The 22079-nt window shown below is 51.6% G+C and overlaps 9 protein-coding genes across 9 annotated transcripts; 2 read left to right on the forward strand and 7 right to left on the reverse strand.

The window, feature by feature from the left end:
• Nucleotides 1-1995: 1995 nt before the first annotated feature.
• HETIRDRAFT_125510 (uncharacterized protein) lies at nt 1996-5403 on the reverse strand (the record flags this gene model as incomplete). Its single annotated transcript, XM_009552540.1, has 8 exons — nt 1996-2064; nt 2218-3229; nt 3282-3676; nt 3736-3895; nt 3955-4292; nt 4348-4557; nt 4615-5100; nt 5227-5403. The coding sequence occupies 8 exons, from the start codon at nt 5401-5403 to the stop codon at nt 1996-1998; spliced, it is 2847 nt and encodes a 948-aa protein (XP_009550835.1).
• Nucleotides 5404-6627: 1224 nt separating this feature from the next.
• On the reverse strand, nt 6628-8365 carry HETIRDRAFT_429590 (uncharacterized protein; the record flags this gene model as incomplete). Its single annotated transcript, XM_009552541.1, has 5 exons — nt 6628-6671; nt 6744-7281; nt 7417-7751; nt 7820-7894; nt 7951-8365. 5 exons carry the CDS (start codon nt 8363-8365, stop codon nt 6628-6630), a joined length of 1407 nt encoding a protein of 468 aa, XP_009550836.1.
• A 1820-nt stretch (nt 8366-10185) lies between these two features.
• Nucleotides 10186-10684, reverse strand: HETIRDRAFT_105530 (uncharacterized protein; the record flags this gene model as incomplete). The annotated part of the gene is made up of 2 exons (XM_009552542.1): nt 10186-10506; nt 10580-10684. The coding sequence occupies 2 exons, from the start codon at nt 10682-10684 to the stop codon at nt 10186-10188; spliced, it is 426 nt and encodes a 141-aa protein (XP_009550837.1).
• Nucleotides 10685-11874: 1190 nt separating this feature from the next.
• HETIRDRAFT_327789 (uncharacterized protein) lies at nt 11875-12162 on the reverse strand (the record flags this gene model as incomplete). Its single annotated transcript, XM_009552543.1, has 1 exon — nt 11875-12162. One exon carries the CDS (start codon nt 12160-12162, stop codon nt 11875-11877), a length of 288 nt encoding a protein of 95 aa, XP_009550838.1.
• Nucleotides 12163-12232: 70 nt separating this feature from the next.
• Nucleotides 12233-13274, reverse strand: HETIRDRAFT_326886 (uncharacterized protein; the record flags this gene model as incomplete). The annotated part of the gene is made up of 4 exons (XM_009552544.1): nt 12233-12302; nt 12358-12623; nt 12686-12905; nt 12964-13274. Coding segments are annotated over 4 exons (867 nt in total), but the record flags the coding sequence as incomplete, so codon positions are not given.
• A 2088-nt stretch (nt 13275-15362) lies between these two features.
• On the forward strand, nt 15363-15935 carry HETIRDRAFT_105528 (uncharacterized protein; the record flags this gene model as incomplete). The annotated part of the gene is made up of 4 exons (XM_009552545.1): nt 15363-15441; nt 15504-15561; nt 15660-15761; nt 15845-15935. The coding sequence occupies 4 exons, from the start codon at nt 15363-15365 to the stop codon at nt 15933-15935; spliced, it is 330 nt and encodes a 109-aa protein (XP_009550840.1).
• Nucleotides 15936-16171: 236 nt separating this feature from the next.
• On the reverse strand, nt 16172-17870 carry HETIRDRAFT_65545 (uncharacterized protein; the record flags this gene model as incomplete). Its single annotated transcript, XM_009552228.1, has 7 exons — nt 16172-16828; nt 16884-16976; nt 17036-17143; nt 17201-17307; nt 17388-17460; nt 17522-17575; nt 17641-17870. The coding sequence occupies 7 exons, from the start codon at nt 17868-17870 to the stop codon at nt 16231-16233; spliced, it is 1263 nt and encodes a 420-aa protein (XP_009550523.1). The 3' UTR covers nt 16172-16230.
• Nucleotides 17871-18267: 397 nt separating this feature from the next.
• On the reverse strand, nt 18268-19554 carry HETIRDRAFT_118485 (uncharacterized protein; the record flags this gene model as incomplete). Its single annotated transcript, XM_009552546.1, has 5 exons — nt 18268-18459; nt 18525-18729; nt 18790-19002; nt 19083-19397; nt 19469-19554. 5 exons carry the CDS (start codon nt 19552-19554, stop codon nt 18268-18270), a joined length of 1011 nt encoding a protein of 336 aa, XP_009550841.1.
• Nucleotides 19555-20208: 654 nt separating this feature from the next.
• On the forward strand, nt 20209-21344 carry HETIRDRAFT_147917 (uncharacterized protein). The gene is made up of 3 exons (XM_009552547.1): nt 20209-20331; nt 20430-21114; nt 21170-21344. Exons 1-2 carry the CDS (start codon nt 20262-20264, stop codon nt 21059-21061), a joined length of 702 nt encoding a protein of 233 aa, XP_009550842.1. The 5' UTR covers nt 20209-20261; the 3' UTR covers nt 21062-21114; nt 21170-21344.
• The last annotated feature ends 735 nt before the right edge of the window (nt 21345-22079 follow it).

A 22079-nucleotide genomic window follows, 5' to 3' on the forward strand; every position in this document is an offset into this window, starting at 1 on the left:
CAGAGGTATCTGAGAGATGCTCAAGATCTCTCAGACCCTAGAGCTCATTTACTAAACTAAAGAAATATTAATATGAAAAGGTATCACCGAAAGCATTCAGGTCATTTTGTTTGACCTTGAGGGCTCCACTGCTCTTCACCAAATTGTTTTCGACGGGCAGTGCCCGATGACAGGCAGAGTGACAGAGAGTCTCGAGCGTGTAATGCTTGAATCTGGTCGTTCCGCAGTGCGCGAGTAGTGCGCGCCGTCGGAGTTCGAGTTTAAACGTGACGACGTGTGACCCGATCGTCGGCAAGATTTGCAACTCCCAAGATTTGCTCGTTTTCGGACACCCCTTCTCAATCACATCACAATAATCCTTTGAGTTTGCTCAAAAATATGAAAAAATAAGAGGACATATTTTAAGAAGCTTCTGCAGGTACCATAAAAATTTGGAGCGAGAGAGAGCCCAACTTAAGATGCTATAAAGAAATCTTTTTTTTTTTTTTGCAGCTCCGGTGCAACGATAGTATCTAAGGCGGTGCAGGTCTGTCAATACGAGTATATTGGAGTATCAGTGTCTTCACTTCTGATATCTGGGATGTGCACTTGACATGAAAAGCTGCTATAATAACCTCTGTAAATGGTCTAAAGAATTGGTAGTTGGCAAAGAGTATAGAAGTGGTATAGAGCAATCAATTCACGGTAGAGTCACCGCTCGAAACTTGGCACTACGCGGCAGGTTGCGGCTGAGTTCGAATCCACTTGATCAGAGCTCAAAGCAATCGACGACGGAGAGCAGTGGAGGGCCTGTATCCTAGTCTATCCTAGTTTCCCAAAGGCAGCAACGTTGACGATTCTCCTTCAACCTCCGACGTGGTCTCCGGATATCCGTATCTGACTGTATCTCAACGACAAGATTCATCACAGGCAAGCTGTCTCGCAAGTTCGTTGCCCCTCAATGAGCACTGATATCTACTCTCTTGTTCATCTTGCCCTTCCCCGTAACTCATCGTGCTTGGCTCTGACAATCACCTTCAAGGGCTTGGTTCTTAGTCCTGTCCCAATATACCAAATCATGGATAGGGATTTGGTTCATTTTCAAGAGTACGTTATTGATACTGGACTGACTGGCATGATAGGACATGTTGAGATCGACCCTCGGTGTAAGCTAACTCACGCCAAGGCCACTCGAAGTTGTGGCAGCATGAGAGTAGAGCTGGGGGCGACCTATGCGGGAGATCTCAATCATATGTTACTCCTCGCGAGCTCGGACTTTGATTGACTGGAACCTCTACACCCCACTAGTAGCAATCGCTGGTCACCGAATGACCAAAATCTGTTTGCAAGTCGCGCGCCTGACAACAAGAAAACATGGTATTCTTTTTGCATTAATATATAAAGCAGCATCACTAGGCTAACCAGTGACTAGTGACTGACCTCTCCTGACAGCCAGAGTTGACCTTGATGCCTTTCTATTCGTTCTAACGGACACCTTTGCGCCTGACTTGGACGCCTTTTCGGCAGTCTCATGCCATCTTAGACGGGACGCAGATCTTTGCTGAGCAACCTTTAGGGACTTTAATCACGCATCTTCAAACAAAAAGTCTAATTCTCAACTCGTTAGACAATTGACGACCATCTTCGCAATGTGTTCCATTGAGTCCATACCATTCGTACGTGCGCACTGAGATGTTCACCAGCTGGGATCATGATCCAGAAAGATTCCGACATAGACCATTTTCTACAGTACATATGCATCTCAGAAAGTGCATCGACGAAAACATGACAAAACTGGGAGAAGTTGATAAACAAAGGAGGGTACTACACAGAAGAAGAAAAGAATAACACAAAGGCACAAGCAAGAATAAAGTGGGGAACTAAGGAAAAGGATCTGGTAGCTATCATGTCTCCAAGTGTTGAACAAGATACCTATGTGTCGTGAACGTGGACGAACCAATCAGAGGATATATTGACACTTGAATATCATATCCGCGCGGGCTTCCACTCGACCACCTAGTACCCGTTTCCAGAACCTCCGACCGCGGCTTGCTGCTGCTGCAACGATGGCGACGTTACAGGCGTCTGTCCCGAGCGAGAAGGTGACACCTGAACAGAGACTTGTTGTCCCTGCATCGTTGGCGACCCGCTGTGCAGATGCGGAGACAGCGAATGAGCGATAGACACCGCCGGGCTCGCCCTGCCCTGCGATGGACTGAGATGAGCTTGTCGCCGCACGTCCGGCGACTGGACCTGAGGTGTCGACGCCCACTGCATCTGCCGCGAGGCCGGTAACTTCAGGTTCACGCCCATGTTGGCCATGTTGATGTTGCCTATATTCATGTTCATGTTGGGACCAACATTGACACCAAGTGGAAGGTTGTAGTTCGCGCCATTAGGCACGACGTGACCCATGTACGCTGCCGGTCGGTTGCCGTTGACCTGTATTGGCAAGTCCTGGCCTGTGAACGCAGACTTAAGGGTCTGCATCTGCTGAATACTGAGCGGGCTGTGCTGCATATTCGCGTGCATATAGGTGGCGGTATTGGAAATTGAGGGATTATAGTTATTGATATAATAACCATTGGGCATATTCATAGCGTGATGAGGATTGGGAGGTTTGAGCTGCATCGGAGGATTGGGAAGAGTGGGAGTGGGAGGTTCAGCAGCGGCTTCCTGACCTGAACTGGACGCAGCAGATGCCGGGCGCATCTCCGTATCGGCGCTATTAGAAGTATGATGCGCCACACCATTGTATCCATTGGCAAGCTGAGTAGGGGTGGTCGGGTGTGGAGATGAAGCTTGCGAATTGGTGATATCGGACGGAAACGGAGCGACAGTTGGAGTAGTAGGAGGACGCATGCCACCATTCGATGACAGGCGCACCTGTGGTACGTTCATCGGCGGTTGCATCTTCTTCATCTGCGCCTGCATAGAGATAGGCGTCACGCTATTCTGTGACATGGAAAGCGCAACGCCCGCCTGATGAGCCTGAGCCTGAGCCTGAGCCTGAGCCTGAGCCTGAGCCTGAGCCTGAGCCTGAGCCTGAGCCTGAGCTTGCAAGGCTACCATCTGGCTAGCCTTCGAAGGCGGAACCTGACCTCTGTTGCGAGGTACTGGTGTGCTGCCCAGCTTAAATGGAACGATTGCCTGGACGCGACCATCGGGTAGAGGAACGTAGAGGGTGGGATCAGTTGCCAGCCGAGCATGATCCTCAGCGGTGTATAATGTCATCGTTCGCTTGAGGGACCTGTAAAAAGAAGTTGAGCATGACCAAGAGTAGGCACATTTAGGTCACATACTCGATACCGAAATCATCAATCAGTTCCCGATCCTGCTCGTCTGAACCTTCCGGCCCAACTGGTGGCTCATCATCGGCATCGAACCTCCATCTGTCGCGGATTCGCCATGAGATTTCCTGAGCCTCAGCAAGTGATTCTTCAGAGTCAGGCGGCGGACGCCCGGGCAGTCGGAAAAGCTCATCATCATCGTTCGTTGATATTGGAACACGATAACGTCGATCCACCCGTAAGACACCCCCGCGTCCACGGCGAATCCGAATGGCTCGATACTTTGGCAGAGGAGGGTCTTCGTCTTCTGAGTCATCCTCTCTAGACCGCCTCGGGGCAGACATGTCAGGTGGGATGAACTTCCAGTGACGCTGAGCAAACGAGACCGGCCGTGCTTGGTACGCGTTCTGTCATACAAGTAGTTGGAGGTCCAGTTTTATAGAGGACAGGATGTTGAACGACTTACGTCGATGGCATCTTCCCAATGGTGATCCCTTTCTCGTGAACGAAGTAGATCCCGTTCAATCTCGTTTTGTATCTGAGCCAAACGATCCTTTGGCCTGATGACCGCCTCGACGTGCGACGCCGACGCGAGTTCGCCATTATCCCTCTTGAGCTTGAGACGACTAGGGATGATACGCGATAAATTTGAAATAGTACTCAAAAGGGGAATCAGGATACACACCCTGAGGCTTCAGCCAATTTCGGTTTCTTCGGCACCCTCTCTTTGTCGTAAAAGAGCTCCTCGTCCTCCTTGATCCCAAGGCTGGGAAACTTCCGCTTGAGATTGACCAAGCTCTCGCGTTTCTCCCATACTGCTCTAGACTGCAATGCTGCCTCTTTCTTGAGCACCTCGCGATTGACGACGTTATTTGCGAGCTCATAGGAGACAAGGAATTCGGATTGGAGCCGCATAAGCTTCTCCGACGATGACGCTTGGGAGGCACGTGTCTTGCGCATCGCCTTGACGTCGCGTCGGCGAAAGCAAATGTAGGACTCATTCTTCACGTCGGACTCGTCGTACTATTGCCACAAAGGAATGAGCTCCATAGCTGGATCGGATAGGTAAGGCACTCACGTTGAGTGTCGGTATAACCCTGTGGCCACCCCGCTCTACACGACGCTCTTTCCAGTACGGATACACAACTTTCGCGAAACGGAGCATCTGCGCTGGCTGGGGGATCCATGACGGTACAGAGAAGGTCGAAAACGTATCCGGACTCAGAGCCGACGCGAACGTGTCCTGGTAGTCGGAGAAAGGTGGAAAAGGTGCGCCTTGCTCAAGACCCTACAACAACGCAATTAGCGTTCTGTACATAATAGTACGATTCCACGCGCGACATACATGATGGAGGAACTCGGTCTTTTCATGCGTTACTTTCTCAAAAAGACCCATAACAAGCTCAAACTCATCCTCGGACATTCCAATCGCCTGGGGCACATCCGGTTCTTTTCCTTTCGCCTTGGCACTTCGTTGCGAAGAGCGAGTGCTGGAGCCGGACGCAGAAAGGGCACCCTGGGCACTGGTACCTTCTCCTCTGGCCTCCTCATTATTCTTGTCTAACCACTCCTTGTCCCGCTCATCCATGAAATACGTGAACCCGCCATTGAGGCCGTCCGCGATCGCCTCCTCGACCGACTCGGATGTCTTGATGTAAGAGAACGGGTCCCTCCATCGGTTTGACGGATACAGCTGATCATAGTCGTCGACAAGACCAGTGCTGTCGGGGATGGGAATGTACGCGGTGTGCGACTTTTTATCCTGCGCACGAGTCGGTCGATGGACATGGTGCCGAGATGCCGCAGACAGGACGGCTTGGAGATGGTGCTCCTACGAGTGCTGAGTCAGCATTCCGCGGAATGAAATTCCCACGATAGCAGCCAATCAGAGGATGCCACATGGGAGTCGTTCAACAAGAGTCGCTAGGGGCGTGGAGGGGCGAAAAACAAAACTCACGTTGGCATCCTCAGCATCGACACCTGCGGTAGACACAACGCGGGCTTTCTCCTCATCCTCGTCGAATGCGAGGGGGTCGGCATCGATGTTCTCCTTGATGATCCGTAGGCGGGTCTTGTTTGTGACGCGGTTGCGGTTGCGGAGGGTCGAGGGGCCTGGGTTGTGGTTTCGGGGCATGTCATGGAGAGCAAGGCGGAGGATAGAAAAAAATAAATTAGGGCGGCGAAGGTGTGTGAAAAGATGCTGGGCTCGCTGTCGATGGCGGCGACGGCGCTGCGCGGGGACGATGGTTTGGGGCGCCGGAGAATTTTGGCCGAGATCTCGGGCCGAGAACCATGAATTGTAGGCGACGCGCTATTTGGCTCGTGTAAACACCTCCCCCTCTGGGCCATTCCTGCGCGTTCTTGTCTCTTTGACCAGAACAATAACAGCCTCGCTTTGGAATTCCGTATGTTCCCCTGCGCCCACAATGCAGTTCGTGCCACGGCCACACGGCGTCACTTCCTGGCCAAAAGACTTTTTCTCACGAAGCCACAGTCCGTGCTAGTACCGCGCTCCGAGCATACGTTGAACTTCGATAGAATTACAGAACTGAAGCAACCACTGACATCCCCCCGTCATCCCTAGCGAGGAATAAACTACCTTTAGCTCCTGACAAAGAACCAGGCTCTCACTTGTATTCCACGGATCAACGGCATGCTCACGACATCAAAATCACAAACTATACATCGGAAAGTACACAAGGTATTCGCACATACAAGATCGGCAACTGTTGAGATAATCCAAAACTTATGATGAGTACAAGAGTTGTTCTAGGAAACTGAGTGGGGTGGCTTGAGATTGACATAATTTTGCTTCGTCGGTATTGTGACAAACCGAAACCTAGTCAAAACTATCAGAGACAGCCTGACCATACACAGGCAGGACTTTTGGGTCGGCGTCTACTCCAAAGCGATAAGAGATTAGGGAAAAGTGTCAATGCTATTGAGGCTCAAGAATCAGCATAGCAGGTATGGGAGGACATACAGAGAGCATGGTCGCCGCTGTCGAAAGCGTACCCAAAGGAGTCTTCGTCATGTTGGGCCACTGTTGGGCCCTAGTTAGCCAGTACCTCTCGCCCTCGTTATCATCGTCGAAATCATCATCGTCCTCGTCCTCGTCGTCATCGCTATCGTCCATTTCAGCATCCTCGTCTTCACTAATTTGTCCCTCATTGTGACTGTGCGGCTTATGACTAGAACGGATGCGTGCGGGCCTATAGTCGTGATTGCGGCCGAGACAATCCATGTATTGGCACTCCGTGGCGGCGTAAAATGTGGAGCGCGAGGCATCCCATGAAAGGCTGTTCACGCTGTTGTTGCTCGTCGCGAGCTCGTACACAATTGCGCGTGCGCGAGGGTCTCAGACCTTGATGGACTCCAACCTATGGCTACTAGAGATGACGACTGTCGTCTAGTGTCAATAAAGGAATGTGTAAGCGCAAGAGTTTTCCCCGTTGAAAAATATGGGCAACTTACAAGGAACACCCTCAACGTGGATATATAGAGCAGTGTCACAAGGGTCCGACCCGGCACCGGCATTGAATGAAAGACGCGGAAGAGACTCGCGCACGTCATACAACCTCACGACGCCATCGTTGCACGCAGTCAAGAACGCATTGGGATCTCCTTCGCTCACGGAAATGCAATTGACCTCCCCTCCATGGCCCAAGTAGCGCGACGTTACCTTCCCGCCAGTTTGCAGATCGATAGTGTAGCACAAAAAGCCCCTTCTCTGCGTGCACAATATTTTAGCATCCGACAGCCTCTGCCAGCGCAAGGGGTCCAGTGTCGGGTCTGTAAATTTGATAGTCAAGGTCGCATCGGTGCCTGTCAACCGTTCAATATCCTCTGGCTCGTCATGCCAGAAATCATTGATGGAGATCTTGCCCTTGCCCACGCGCTTCTTGCCTTTAGGGCCATGATCGGGAAGCGAGTCAACGTCCCAAACTTCAACTTCACCTCTGCCGCCGCATAGAATTTTGTTCCTATTGTCGATAAGCGCAAGAGGACCCCCCTTCATTGAGTTTAGCGTATGTGTTGCGAGATGGCCCTTCCTCAAACCATCGATGTCGTAAACCCAACTTTTGACTCAATCGTTATCTGCAGCGTAGATGGTCTTGCGTTGGGTGTCGATCTGGATGTAACGCACCATGTCCGCCAGGCCTGTTTCGATATCGACTTCATAAGGGAAGTCGTCCAAATTGTTGTCAAAGACATAGTACGAGAGAACATGACAGCGGTTTTTCCAGCCCCCTGCAGCAGAAAGGGTCATGCATGTAGAGTTGTGGGAAAGTGAGAGACCAATAGGAGAACAAGTGTTGCTGCTCATGGCCGAGCAGCGGCCTTGATATATCGCTTGAGCGGTTAGTGTAGCCTCAGTTACAATTGAGCTAGGCACGTCCTGTCTAAAACGTGCAATTGGGGAAGTCTTGTCATGCGGTTTGGGAGTTTGAGCATAGGGTTCTCTGGTTACACCGGGAAATGCTAGAAAGGAGTATGAGCAATCAAAGTCATTATAGCATAGACGTAGCTCATGAACAAGATATGCTCACCGGCAGCCTCAGCATTAAGTGGCCGCCCCGTGTAGCAGGTCATGATTTCAATGAATTCACGCACCGTCTCTGGGGCTGGAACATGGTCAGTGGGGAGGTTTGGGGAGCAGTGGAGTCACTTCCTTGCTTACACGAGGCACCCACCCCCTTCGTCTCGAGATCTTCAATAAGACTGTTCCCAAAGCCATCATGCGCAAAAGAAGGCAAAAAGTTGATCGACTCGTGCGTGCCATAGGCGCACTCGATCATCCCTTGGAGCAATTCATCAGCCTGCTTGTCAATAGTGTCGAGGTCGCGATTAGATGGGTCCAAATGCGCATTTCGGACAACTGCGCAAGTCGACGCAAGGAGCTCTTTCAGGACTTCGGACGTTTTTCCATTTTCGACTTCATCGACTTTGTCGACTTCAAGATCCTCAAGGTCTTCATCTTGATTTTCATCCTCGACCTCTTCTGGATGTGGCCGGTTCGAATAAAGACGTGTAAACCTTCTAGCGAGCACTGTGATTTCTGATGATTTCTGATTGGGGATGGTGGACAACTGCATGGTGGATGTGAGACGCTGCTGCGCTGAAGCTTTCCGCAAAGGAGGAAAAGGCAGACGCGACGACAGAACGCGACAGAACGCAAGAGGTTCCAAATTACGCGTAGCTCCTCATCTATTTACGTACCGTGCGATGACGTGGAGCCGAGACCGACTGCAGCTGTCCACATCTGTCCACGCCCCTCCAACAGCACCTGATGCTGCAAGACACAATTATCTAGTGGGCATCTGCAGGCGCAGATATCTGCGGCATAGCGATTTTCTACTGTCCTCTAGGAGACAAGACCATTCTACGATATTTGGCCCACTGTGCTCGTTCGTTGCCATCAGTGATGAAGTATAGGGATTTCCTGGATATGAACCTCCTGGCTGTCCAACTCGGCAGCGTGGGGACTTAGGTATATTCCAGTGCCTACAAGGCGCGTGAGCGAAGCAAAGAATCTGTGCCATCGGTTCGGATCGTGAAGCCATTGAAATGGCAAGCCGCCTTCGTTCGTCTAGCCGACGTGGACAGCAGCACGTGCTGACGATATCCTCGCGTCCTCAAGGGCGCAATCATGTTTTCTCTTCCCTCTGTTGTCTAAGACTCAAGGTCCCGTAGAATGGCAATCCACCGCTTCCCCCCCCGTCTCTACAACTGAAGACATTGGTGTTGTACCCTTCTCTTCAGGCGAGGCTAATGGAAAATGTGGAAAGAAAACTCCGCGGTATGTGACATTGCTTACAAGTCTGAGCAAGTACATGAGTATAGCACAGAACTGCAAGGAAATGGCAACGTAGAGAGCTGCGAGGAGAGAAAGAGGAGGATATTCGGATCGATAGCCATCTACGACATAAAATAACTGATGCGCGATGAAAATTCCAGGAAGAAACCGTGTGGGTCCATTGAATGTCTGCCATTCTTTGCCATCCTCTCTCAGCCCAACCATTTTCCCTCATCCACCGATCGATGTAGTCCTCGATGCCGGTAGATTGTGAGCGATCAGCATCTATAAATTGCCGGATTGCCTCCACTAGTGACCGGATATCAGCATCCAACAGTTCACCCTCGTTTATGACCCCCATAGGCTCCTTTATCTTCCCCAGTGCCCACGATCCCCTCTCTTCTTTCATCGACTGAGAATCCCCTTTATGTTTCTTACATATTTCCCTGTCTTGGTGCACCTGCAGCTCTCGAAGGACGTATGTACCACATTGATGGCACTTGAGCGGTATGTGGAGATGTTTTGTACGGATATGCCGCAGCATGTCGTGTTGTCTCCCGAATCTCTCGTGATACCCCTTGCCGCCGGTCGCGATGCGCACTGGCCATGTGCACGCTACGCTCTTCGCCGATGTCGATGCTGTTTTCGTGCTCCTACCTCTGCATGCACTCTTCGGCTCCCGCCCAGCCGTAGCATTGCTGCTGCTCTTCGCTGGTTGGTCTGGGCTTCGCTGTATGCTAGGCCCTGGGTTCGCCGATGGTATAGTTGCGAGGCTGTGTCGGTCCCGAGGATCTTCCTCGAGAACGACTGTCTTGTATATATGATTGGTATTTTTTAGGGTCTTGTTCGATAGCTGCCTTCCGTCGGGTATGGCAGCAGGTATCAATACAGGACCCGTCAGCGGATCTGGTGGCCTTCCGGACCCATCGTAATCTGGAAACTCTGTTCCCGGTGTTTGTCGCTGCCGCCTCGTCGATGGGCCCTCGTAGTAGGCATCCTCAATGCGACGCTTTTTCTAGATTGTCCGGGAGGGAATGTGATCGGCGTCGCTCTCGAATAATGGCGATGCTCTCCTGCGATCGGTCTTCCTGTGGGTCTGCAGGGACGATGAAGAAGGGTTTAGCGGGGGATCATACATGACATGAGGGGATTGTTGGCGATAAGGTCGGAGAAATCGAAATCCGCCATGACTGGAATGGAGCTACCAGTCGGGTTGCCGATAACGTCGCCGACTGCACGTGTCGGAGATGGATCGTAGTCCGCACTTGTGTACATCGGCAAACCGATTGCGACGGGGCATGCACGACATTGGCCACATTCTGTGGGTTCATAGAGGTAAGCAGAGTTATAGGCAAGCTGAGACAGTGCGGCACCAAAGTTGTATCCATCAGACAGACAGTCTCTCATCGGCATTTGGCTTGGCCACGATGTTGAAGCCGTCTGTGCCAGTGCGACATAGTAATTCATATCTAGGGCATCAGGTTGTGACAGGCCACCGTAGCTGGACATGTACCTGTCCACGAATTCGGCCCCATTCTGTGCGGGCGGGGATACAGGAGAGTAGTATTGTGCCGGCAAGGTGAGAGGTGTTGGCAAAGTACTCGGGACATGAATCCATGGTTGTCGGGCACGCTTCACCAAACCCAAACAATTGGGTAGTTGGGAGCGTCTGGTAGCCACAGGTGCCACTCAAGTGGGCGTGGGAGGGTGAGTACTGTGAGTCCTGGTTCTGATTATAGAACATATCCATCTCTGTTTGGGAGGATGTAATGATTGCAGAAAAGTAGAACTAATGAGAGCGTTAACAATCGGTAATCGTTGAAAAGGGAGGTATGGGTGCGTATGGATGCTTATACAGTATCCTCCCTCAGCGCTAATCCTCAGCTTCCTCGCTCTTACGAGGATGCGTAGCACGGGCCCCAAGGTTTCCGTCCTACTCGTCCCGGTCCAACTTCGTTCACATAATACATCGATTGCTGAATGTTCCCGTATAGCAGGTTGGTCCAGTCTTAGTGAAGGCCTCTATTTTCACCCGGGGTCCACATGCATGACATGAGACGTGATGTTCGTGCTCTCTACGCGAGCACCTTTCATCAAACGCGATCGCGCGCAGGGCCCCGTAGCTCCAGCGCTGATGATATCATGAGTGTTGCAGATTGTCGTTACTTAGGATTCTATGGGAAAATAGGGTTTTTTCTTATCAAGCCTCACCTCAGAGCTATACTCACCGCGTTGTTTGCAGGTTATCGGTCCGGCTCTTCTCGCCAACCAAACCCGTAGCTGTATTCAGCATTCATATAATCACCGCTTTCCCATTCCCTTCAACCATACACTACACACGCCTATCGTGTGCTTCCTAGGCGGTACCGGTTGACGTGCGTGTTGCGCGTTTTTCCACCTCATCAAGGTCCTCCACAACACCACTTCTTGTGTCAATAAACGCACGACATACTCATCGATGCCGCTGCCTACGCTGATGACACGAGGTCTCCGACCCAGATCTTTGCGGTGCATTCGAACTCTCATACTCCCAGCCTGACTCAAGGACGGTGGGCCCGCTCAGCGTGTAATAAGCCCTTTGTGCTACCCTGAAGAGACCTATATATGCTCAAAATACAATTCTACAACAAGACACGAAAGTGCGTCTTCACTTCGGTGAGGCACCAAAGCATAGTTTACATACATACATTGAGGGATACGAGGATGTGCAAATGCCATGACCAAAACAAACCATGAACCGAAAACCATGTCCGAGTCGCGGAAAACAAAACATCAAAGCCAATAACCAGACGGAAGATCAAACGAAAATCAACAGTCCATGTACGATAAAACACCGGCGTGGAACGAAAGCATGTCGGTGAATGAAGGGAACGCTGGAGTGACAAATGAGAACGAAGGGCCCATTATAAGACCAAGTAGAGTACGAGGAGGACGGTGATGATAGACAAGAGAGCGAATCAGCATGCGTGTGTAGGAATCATGTGATGATGGGGTATAGGGGGTGTGCTCCTCTCTACTCAAGAGAAGAAAGAAAGCTATGATACATAGATGGATGAGATCATTGTACGCTCGTCGGTTCGTCGTGAATGTGTACATGACTCATGAGAGTGCCTGTAAAATCAAAAAAAGCATGGGCGTGATGAAGCGAGCATACCACACTTGTCGTCTAGACGAAGAGTGCTGTGTCGAGATCCTGCGAGAAATCGAGAACAACAATTTTCTGATCGTGCGATGTACTGTCCAATGATAAGTAGGTCTCCTCCAGCAATGCTCAGAGATAGGGTTACTCACGTGACGATCCTACACACATCGAACTTGACGTCGAAGATGTGGCTGACGTGGTTTTGCTTGAACTGCCGCACCATGCGTCCAGTGCGCAGGTCCCACACCTTCACCGTACGATCATAGCTCGCGCTGACGAGGCGTCCGCTTGCAGGATCGAACGCCAAGGCCCGCACGAGGGCATCATGCCCGACAAGGGTCTTCAAACACTCGCCCGTTGACGCTGACCATATCTTGATCTTGCAATCGTTCGAACCAGACACGATTAGATCGTTCTGGGGGGCATGATGCATGATGCATGAGAGTATGTCAATGAAAGATCAGTCAAAACAATCACCTTGAACTCGATGCAAGCCAGGCCGCGATCATGGCCCTCGAACGTCCGCAGCCGTTCTCCGCTCTGGATGTCCCAGAGCATCATCTTACCGTCTCCACTTGCGCTGACGACCTTGCCGTTTTGAAGCCCAACAGCATTTACCGGACCTTCATGTCCACTCATGGTGCGATGCAGCTCCAACGTCGTTCTGTCCCATACTCTGATGACGGCATCCTTGGAACTGAACCAGTTCGAGCATAGTTAGGATCAATGAGAGCAAATTAGAAATTTGCACGCACCAGCTCACAATCCACTGCTCGTCAATCCTCAAATCTAGGACCCCACCCATGTGTCCTCTCAAGACCGTCCTGACTTCTGCGGTAACCTCGCCCTTCGGCCCTGCCCACATATCCCATACGCAGACTGTGCGATCACTACTCCCGCTGACCATGAACCCCTTCTTCGGCTGCTCATTCCTGTTCTTCACCACGTCCCAATCCTTATCAAACTTCAAACATAAGACGCTCCCGCGATGCCCATAGAACGTCGCAAGCAGGCGCCCTGACTTCAACGCCCAAACCTTGATTGTCTGATCCCTCGCACCAGTCACGATGCGTGCAGAGTCGAACTCGAGACAGTATACGCTGTCTGCATGACCGGTTAAGCGTGTCGCCCGAGGCTCGCCCGCTGCCCAGCGCCTGTCAAGCTCGAGTCGCGAGTGATACAGTCCATGCCAGTCCAATGTCAGTGGAGCGTCCGACGCTGATGGACGCGCTGAATATGGAAGTTCCGGGCTCCATGGAGATGGTTCACGGCATGGGGTAGCCCACGGAGGGGGGTGGCCATGAGAGGATGGGGATCCTGGTGGAGTCGAGTATGAAAGTGAGATGCGTCGCACAGCGTGAACAAGCTTATTCGTGCCGCTTTCACTGATAGATCGCGCAGGTTCAATGGTCTTCCAGCCGCGTGCCTTCGCTCTACCGATGTCGATGGCCCAGCCGTCGCGTCGATAAAAGAGCTCGCGCCACACCGCATTGTCATTTGAAAGATAATTCCATGTTCGCGATACAGATTGGCATGCAATGACCGAGGCGAGGTCCAGGTGGCGCAGGAGTTGCACGGATATCTCAGGAGGAAGTTGCGAAATGATATCTGGAAATAGAACGTCAGACACGAGCAAAATTTAGTCAAGGAGCGCGAGGCAAAAAGTGTATGTGAGCATGTCACTGTCAATCAACGTGATGAGTGCAGAGGCGCCTGAATATTGTTGGGCCGAGCCGTTGTCACGTCGTTTACAGACTTTGGTACAACTATAGACACGTCCGCGTCCTCACATGGGCCTCGGAAGTCAAACATTCCTACAAGGTGCGGAGGGGCCTCGGCAAGCAATTGGAAACAAGAAGACCAGATGGTCGAGAACCCAAGGCAAGTGACACTGCGCATCGCATCTACTAGCTCGCCTATCTCAAAAAAGACAGAACAGACGATATAACGCCCCTCGGTGCAAGTGCGGGCTCGCAGCCGCTCGCGAGTCTGGCACTGGGTGCCAAGAGCTGTCCATCACACACACGCCCTCGATAAGAGCCTGATGAGGAATGATAGTATGCAAGTACTTCCATGCCCAGGTGACATCTTTCATGTACATCACGGGCGAATGCTCCGGACTTACGGAATATCACCGAGTGTCCGACGTTTGAGCAACACCTCAAGATGATCCGACCCAAGCAACAACACCGATTATAGAAAACATAGCGCTCACCTATGCCAGAAACTGCCATCGCATCTATGAAACAAGCTTCATCATCGATAAGCTCGCCCTCTTCTCCATCGAGAGGTGGTAAATCGGCAAAGCTTGAGTCGCTACCAAGGATGTACGGTATGGTGTCTGTGGCCTTTCCCTTTCCTTTACACCTGCGTCCCGGAGATGATAACGCATCCCATAGCCGCGGAAAGATGGTCCGCATTGACTTGGATGATGAAACGGGAGTCCGAGTGGCATTTCCGTAAGAAAGCCCAAAAGTAGATGACGAGCCGTGGACCGTAAACGCCCTGCTCCGCGAGGGCGAGACAAAAAAGGAGTGCGGCGACGCGTTACTAAATGGAGGCCTACGTGGTGCGAAAATATCAGGAATATCAGTGCCAGGGCTTGGAGGACTGATCATAGAGAAGTCCATGCTGGGCGAGGGTGATGATGGTCGAGTGATAGTCATGTCATGTGGTACTGCGGCGAGTGTGCCGTCGACTATATCCAAGTCCAAATTGTAATCTGAGACATTGCGAGACTGGCGGTCGGACGTGATGATAAATGGCGAGCCCAGAACTGTCCCAAGCAGCCTGCTGAAGCGGGCGTTGGGCGTTGTTGGTCGTGGCGTGAGGGGCTCCCTCGGTTCGATGTCGAAGGAGGTCAAATGGCGGGGACGGCGACGAAGCGCGCGTCTGTTGGGAAGACTTGAGAACGGGAGAGGAGAAGGATTCCGTAGAGGTGTCGTGGATGTCGTGCCCGATGAGCTCGCCGCCGTCGCCGTCGCCGCCATTGTCGAGGGAGAGGGTGACCTTGGCGAAAGTGAACAAGGGTGCATGCATGTCAATTGACCCCTTATCTGTCCAAATTCTATTTATTTATTCAGAAACATTGATAAGTTCCGGGCCATCTGATCGCTCTTACAGCACTTAGTACTTACCTACCATACCCCACAAAATGCCTTCGGACGACCCACGCGACTCTGCTCTCGAAACCAGGTTCACACCACCCAAAACCTGGTTCCAAGAGTCAGTTGGTACGTTTTCATTTGTATGATAATCCCGAGAAGATTGTGATATCCATGCCGTTGCCCCGCAGATGGCCTCGCGACATCAGGCATGTTTCTGTCAGGCCTCATCATGGTCACTCGAAACAGGTTTGATACTTGCTCAGTGGATACAAGTTGTGCCCGGTACTAATGACCACCAACTCTCTATTGTGTGCGATAATGTGTCATTTTGACTACATACATAGATACCTTGCGTGGCCAGCACTCATCTTCGCCATCAACTCCTACATTAACCAACATCCATTGCGCACGAAGGAGGGTGGTACGCCTCCGATAGGCAATGTCCTGTAAGTGTTATATGACTCGCTTTCCGGCCGTGACTGCTCGGAAGCTCACTCCTTTTATATCTACATTTGCCTTCTGGGCATAGCCTGTCTTTCTTCGCCCTCATCGCATCATATCTGCCCCTCTTCCTCAAAGCTGCTCCTTCAGCTCCTAGTTCTCAGGCGCCTCTTTTCTGAGCTGATGGCTGACCTTCCTGCTTCCGTGCGGCATGGATCATGAATTCTTGTATCAATCATCCTCCTGGCTTGTGGTAGGATTATCGTATACACTGACGTCGTTACAGAGCCGTCATAACCTATTCGTTTGCTTGCGTACCTTGCTTGTGGGCCGTTGGCTGGTGATCGACTTATGCCTCGATGTCAGCCCGCCGACTCCGAGAGGGCGTTTGAATGCCGTGCGTGCAACGCTAGATATAACGCAAGATGTTCCTGTGTTGTTAGAGCATAATGAAAATGACATGGCGATATATACTTATTGCAACTCAGAGAAGAAAGATGGATCAGCATCGACCTCGTTTTTGCCTTTCTTCTTTTGCCTTCCACCGAAGATGTCCTCCTTTTTCCGCTTCTTTTTCCTCTGTTGATCTACGTCCGAATCCTCTGCCTCCGCCTCATCAGATGCAGAAGCTTCTCCATCCTCATCCTCGCCCTCCTTATCTTGCTTCTCGCCCTCGCTGTCTTCTCTCACTCTTTTAAATGCACCCTTCCCTACTTTCTTGTCATCGTCCTCGTCCGTGCCTTCTCCCTGGTCCTCTTCGCTCGAATCCTTGTTCTCATCCGGATCTACTGTGTCCTCGTCTGCATCTTCGTCCTCGAACACGTCCTTCAAATCTGTCAACCTCAACATCTCGTCATGCCCTACACTCCCGACCCACCGACCCTCGCCTCCACGATCTATCGCAATGCGCTCGATCGGGAAGTCGCCGTGGTCGGCGACTACGCCAATCACTTTTGTCGGCAGCAACTGCACCGCACGCAATAGACCGTCCGATGAGCCTGTGAGGATCGTGCTGTGCGACGAAGGGTACGTAGAGGGAAGGGCGCAGAGCGCGTCAATTGAATGCGGATGCCTGCGCAACACATTAGCGAGCATTTCGGATATCACCAATCGTCAGCGGCGCATACCCTGGTACACGGTCAACACAATCACCCCAACCCTTTTTGCGATTGAATATGGAAAGGATGCCGAGTTGAGTACCAACGACCACTTTGGTTCCTCTGCACCGGACACCGGATCAATTGACTGTGAGTACGATGGGACGGCGGACTCGGCTTACCCTTTAATAGGCACGATTGACAGCAGCTCGTCCTCCTGGTCTTCGCTGTGCGCGAAAGGCTCGGTATTTTTTGATCTGACGTCCATCACGGAAAGCGTGCCATCCCCGCTGAGATCACGCCTAGATTCAAAACGTTTCAGGAGGGTACACGCAAGGGATACGTACCTCGTCGCAACGAGCTGTTTCTTGTCTTCCAACCACAAGAAGTCCGAGATGAAGTCGAAATGTTGGGTGTACGACCGTATTGCATCAGGCTTTCGAGGGTCCCACAGCTAGACCCAGCGATGAAAAAGAGAAAAGAATGTTCAGTCCAACGTCTCCCTCTGCAACGCTGGTGAGCAGAGCAGCAAACCTTGATCACGCCGTCGTCGTCTCCGGTCGAAAGAAGATTGGGCAGAAGGCGATTTACCCGGTTGATGGGTGCGCTTTCCAGTCACTATAGCTATAAACACACCATACCTCTTCAAACTGCTGGAAGAAACTCACTCATGCGCTCCTGCACGGGTATCCGCAACCTTTCCTGTCGCTGTGTCTATAGTGCTTCGAAGACGAACAAGAATTGTGTCGGAAACCCATAACAAGTTGAGTTGGCAATGAAAACTCACTGCAAGCCCTTCCCCTTGCCCACTGCCCAAAGCGTACTCCCGTCTGCACTGATGGTCAAGCCCCTACACGAGCGCTTGGACGGCTTGAGCGCAGACACCAACGAGTACTGGCCTTGGTCGTCATAGCTGAAGGCTTTTACTTCGCCCGTCAGAAGACCGGTGTACACGATGGATTCGTTAGGGTGGAAGACGACATCGAATATCTGGGAGCCAACTGGAATGTCGGGCATACTGACTTCAAGATGATTGGAGTAGCAGCAGGAAATAATGGGACGAATTTCGTCAATGATGGTTGATCAGTATTTTAACCCCTCTTGAATATCTAGCATAACTGCGTTATCTTTCATATGTTTAAATTACAGCAGAGTTTATTCCCGCTGCGTTGCTGCAAGGTATGGATAATATCGATCTAGAGTACCGTACATATAATGACAGGCAAGCCAAGTGGTGGCGCTTGAGAGCGAAAACAGTTGTAGCAGAGATAAGGAGTGTTGTGTACAACGCAGAACGCTGTTCTGAATAGTCAAATTCTGATGTGCATACCATTAATTGTCACTTTTGTGAATAAGCTAGGAGGGAATGAGATGCGCCGCTGCGCGCCGCGCGCTTCGGAAAACAATGAAACGGTCATATCCCCCGAGCAATGACGAGGATAGACACCACGATCTGGTCCAAGACAGCGAGCCCTTTCGGATACACCTTAAGTTCCGCGAGCCGTTGATGTGTCGACCTCCCAACGATCGCCGTGCTCTTCTTGACAAAAGTGGCCACCATGATAGGAAGCAAGAAGCGGCCATCTTCGCTCGCCTTGAGCGCGCACTACGAGAATAAGAGACAGAGCGTGAAGACGTGGAATTGCTGTCCAGTTGTGCGCCGCGTCCTACCTCGTATATGTCATCGTTACACCTCCAGAGGAGGTGGACTTTCCCGAAGCGCCAAATCCAGGAATGCTCGAAAGATCCGACGCCGCCCCGGTGGCACAACAAGCGCGATAGAAATCCCTTCTTGCGAATGACCGTAAGTGCTGTGCTGACTCGCATTGTCTCGGCGCCTATAGTGACCATGTCTGGCTCATTCGAGCCCGCCAGCCTAATAATCCATACATAGGAAATGAGAATGCAGTTGGAATGTCGTGATTACCCGACGCACTTGAACTCGCCAACATACTGACCTGCCTCAGATTCGCCTCGTCTAACAACCGTACTGTATGATGTCGGGTTGAAGCAGTCTAGATGAACAGAGACGTGATAATGTGGGCGAGGACCAGCGCTGGCAGGAGGCACAAGAAGCATGGAGTTGCTCGAGAGAGGACAGAAAGCATAGGTTGATGGCTCTAGCGTTGGTGTCCCCACCCCGAGAAAACTAGTCCAAGATATGTCAAAGATAATGGAAAATCTATCAGATGATTGCCGATAAACTTATACGTGGAATCGAGAGCTGACCTCGACGATTCCCGCTGCACGGTATTCGTGAGGAATGATCCGATGGAGCCCCGAGCAGCCGCTGGAGGATTCCATGACAGGACAATTTCCATCGACCGCTGAGCGCCAGCTTCAGAGGAGCCCCTGAGATAGGGGGTGCGATGTGATGACGCCAAGCCCGAATCGGTTACATGCGAGTGCTGAGATTGCTGCACACGATAGAGGCGCTCGCTGACCAGAGAAGCATGAGAGGCCCCTGCTAGGTCGGCGGTCAGGAAGTCGCCATTGATAGTAACAACGTCCTCTTCTTCGGGCCTCCAGAATCCGTTGCCGTAGCTGCAAGATATTCCGTCATGCATGTCCCGAGCCCCTATGCCCGAGCAGAATAATAACATCGCAGAACATACCTTGGAGGTGCTGTTGACGGAGGGGACAGTGTCGCTACGAGGTCTGAAACAGCCGCAGCTTCACTCTGATCTCTTAATGATGCCATGGTGGGGGGTGAGGGACGCAACAGGAGGCACGTCGAGGGGAGAACGATGATCTATCGACAGGCGGCCACTGCATGGCTATATGTCCTTGCAGGAGCCCGCAGTGGCGAGGTGATATGCCCAAAAATAAACCTACTATGAGAACAGGGGGGAACTATGCTATACAGTATAGATAGCCATGCGGTGAAGCAAAAAAGGGAACTCACATGAACCCCATCACAACTGTAAGCCGGCGTCACAGTTGAAAGGCTACCAACAGAGGCCGCCACAGCAAAGCTATATGCAGATTATGCGGGCAGTGTGGATTGAGGGCTGACTATTTCAGCTGCAAATGCGTGATGGGTTTCCAAGCTGAGCGAGCTGTAAAGCAATCATGTGAACATGGCAACTGTCTGGTTCCTCAGATGAGTTAAATCGAGGGGGTTTCTACGGCTTATATACTGTATGCGCGGCCGATCGATGCCAACTAGCGCGTTGCGTGCGAGGGGCCTGCAGGCACCTGAACAAGGGCTGCGCACTGACAAGTTTGTGTTTGATTCACTCGACGGAACCATACATCGGAGTAACGGAGTCTCAAAGCGCGAAACGTGACTGGCGCACTGTGACCCCGCCAGCGCGTCTGTCGCGTCTTTGACCCGTTTACCCCGCAGAACTTTTGCGTTTCGCATCACTGTACCGTACTCCCGCCAATCATCATCTGCGACATACGATGTTCAAACTCATTCGACGGATTTCCTCATCTATCTATCCACGCCCAGATCGACCATGGTCCGATGACGGTGCGTTCCAATCTAATTCGTTTGCACAGTGAGGGTAACGCGTTGGCGCCCGTCGATATGAGTAATGCACGGCCTGATCTTTTGAACCTGATTCACAGCGACCTCGATTGCACCTACGATCGGAAAGAAGAGGCGCATGAGTGACGAGGATGGCGACGAGAGCATACGGGGCGAGGGGTCTACGCGGAAACGCCGCGGGCAATTGGACAGGGAAAGCACTGTTGCGAGTGATTTCGGAGAGATGAGTGCGAAGGGGAAAGAAACTGATCCAGGAGTGAAGGAAGTCACACGCGGAGTCAACGAAGTCGAACTGGAGGACGAGAACAAGACGAGCGAGGAGAGGCCAAGTATCGATTCATCCGCGGATGATCCGGTACTAGTGAAGGACATGGAGGAGGTGAGGGAGGATACGGAAGCAGGGCCCACGGGGGAGCAGGTTGCCGAGGGCTCTCCCTCAATAAAGGACGAGGGTGCGGTGACTAAATCGGAAGAGGAGTCTGTGACGAAGGAGGCTGCTGTGGTCGCAGAAGGATCGGACTCGAAGGATACCAGTGTCCGCTCTGAGACTTCTATCCTTCCCTCTACCTCATCATCTACTTCCGATCCACAGGATGCGACAGGGACAAGCTCAGACGAGATTGCAAATATTGTCGAGAATGACGATACGTCAACAAAGGAGATTGCAGGCAAGGAAGAGGATAAAGACAATGAAGGCTTGGCTAAGCCATGATGCATCTTGCCTCTTAGTCGGCGCTCCCCGGTATCTCGACGCCATGCATTTAGGTAAATTTCCCAGCGTGGGTGATTGCACATCTGTTGCTGATATTATGTGTCGTAGCAGAGGTCCGTACGACGGATTGGTTGATTTCGACGAATTGTAATGTGATCTGCTGTTTTGTTTCTCTGCATCTCCACTGCACTTCTTGTTTAATTATTTCTTGTCGTCATCTTGTATACACCATATCAACAATTTTCCCTACTAAGTCATGATGCAATACCCTGTTGTTTTCCCCTTCCCCTGCACAGACAGCTCTGAGCGATGCCTTCCCAATTAACGACACATGTTCTCCTCGAGGCTCGGTTTGGAAGCATGATTTGTTCGCCGATGCAGCGGAGATTGTGAGGACAGGGACCTTGGGTATTCTCAGTGAGTACACGTTCTGCTTCTGCTACCTGCAGAGCTTCGGAGACTATGTAATGGAAGATGTGTTTTTCGTTCTCACATACGCTATCCGGTCAAAATTATGTGATAACCTCTAAAGAGCGTGGCCACGAGGGTGATCGAGGTCACTGCTTTCCATCAATTCTAGAAATGCAGCTCGTCCTCCTCACCCTGATATTTGCACACAGCGAAGGTTTCGTCTCCCATCCTGCATTAGTCTCCACGTCGATTTACTCAGTTACCGCGCACTCATCTGACACTATGACTTTGGATGGCAGCTCGCGCAAGCGACTACAGTATTGATAGGTATACGCGGCTGCAAGGGATGTCACAATATGGTGCTTCCTACATGACCAGCTGCAGGTGCGGCCTCTGTTCAAGGCGAGGTGCGGCTGCCGTATAAAGACCCGCGAGGTCAGTGTTTTCGTCAGTGAGTTAGATCGAGGGCGGCCTTCACGCATGCCTCGTGCCTTCCGCCCTCCCTCTCACGCACAAAGTATACCTACAGATACACGTGGTACTCGGCTTTTGAGCATATATAGCTCCGTTTTATGAGATCTACGACTTGATTTTTTTCAGCCACTCA

Source organism: Heterobasidion irregulare (assembly GCF_000320585.1).
Source record: "Heterobasidion irregulare TC 32-1 unplaced genomic scaffold scaffold_10, whole genome shotgun sequence".
Lineage (NCBI taxonomy): Eukaryota > Fungi > Basidiomycota > Agaricomycetes > Russulales > Bondarzewiaceae > Heterobasidion > Heterobasidion irregulare.

Bases quoted from the DNA above. Each gene is read 5' to 3' on its own strand.
- HETIRDRAFT_147917 (XM_009552547.1), top strand. From the start codon at position 20,262: ATGTTCAAACTCATTCGACGGATTTCCTCATCTATCTATCCACGCCCA. The intron at 20,332-20,429 runs GTGCGTTCCAAT...CCTGATTCACAG, and splicing joins TCGACCATGGTCCGATGACG to CGACCTCGATTGCACCTACG.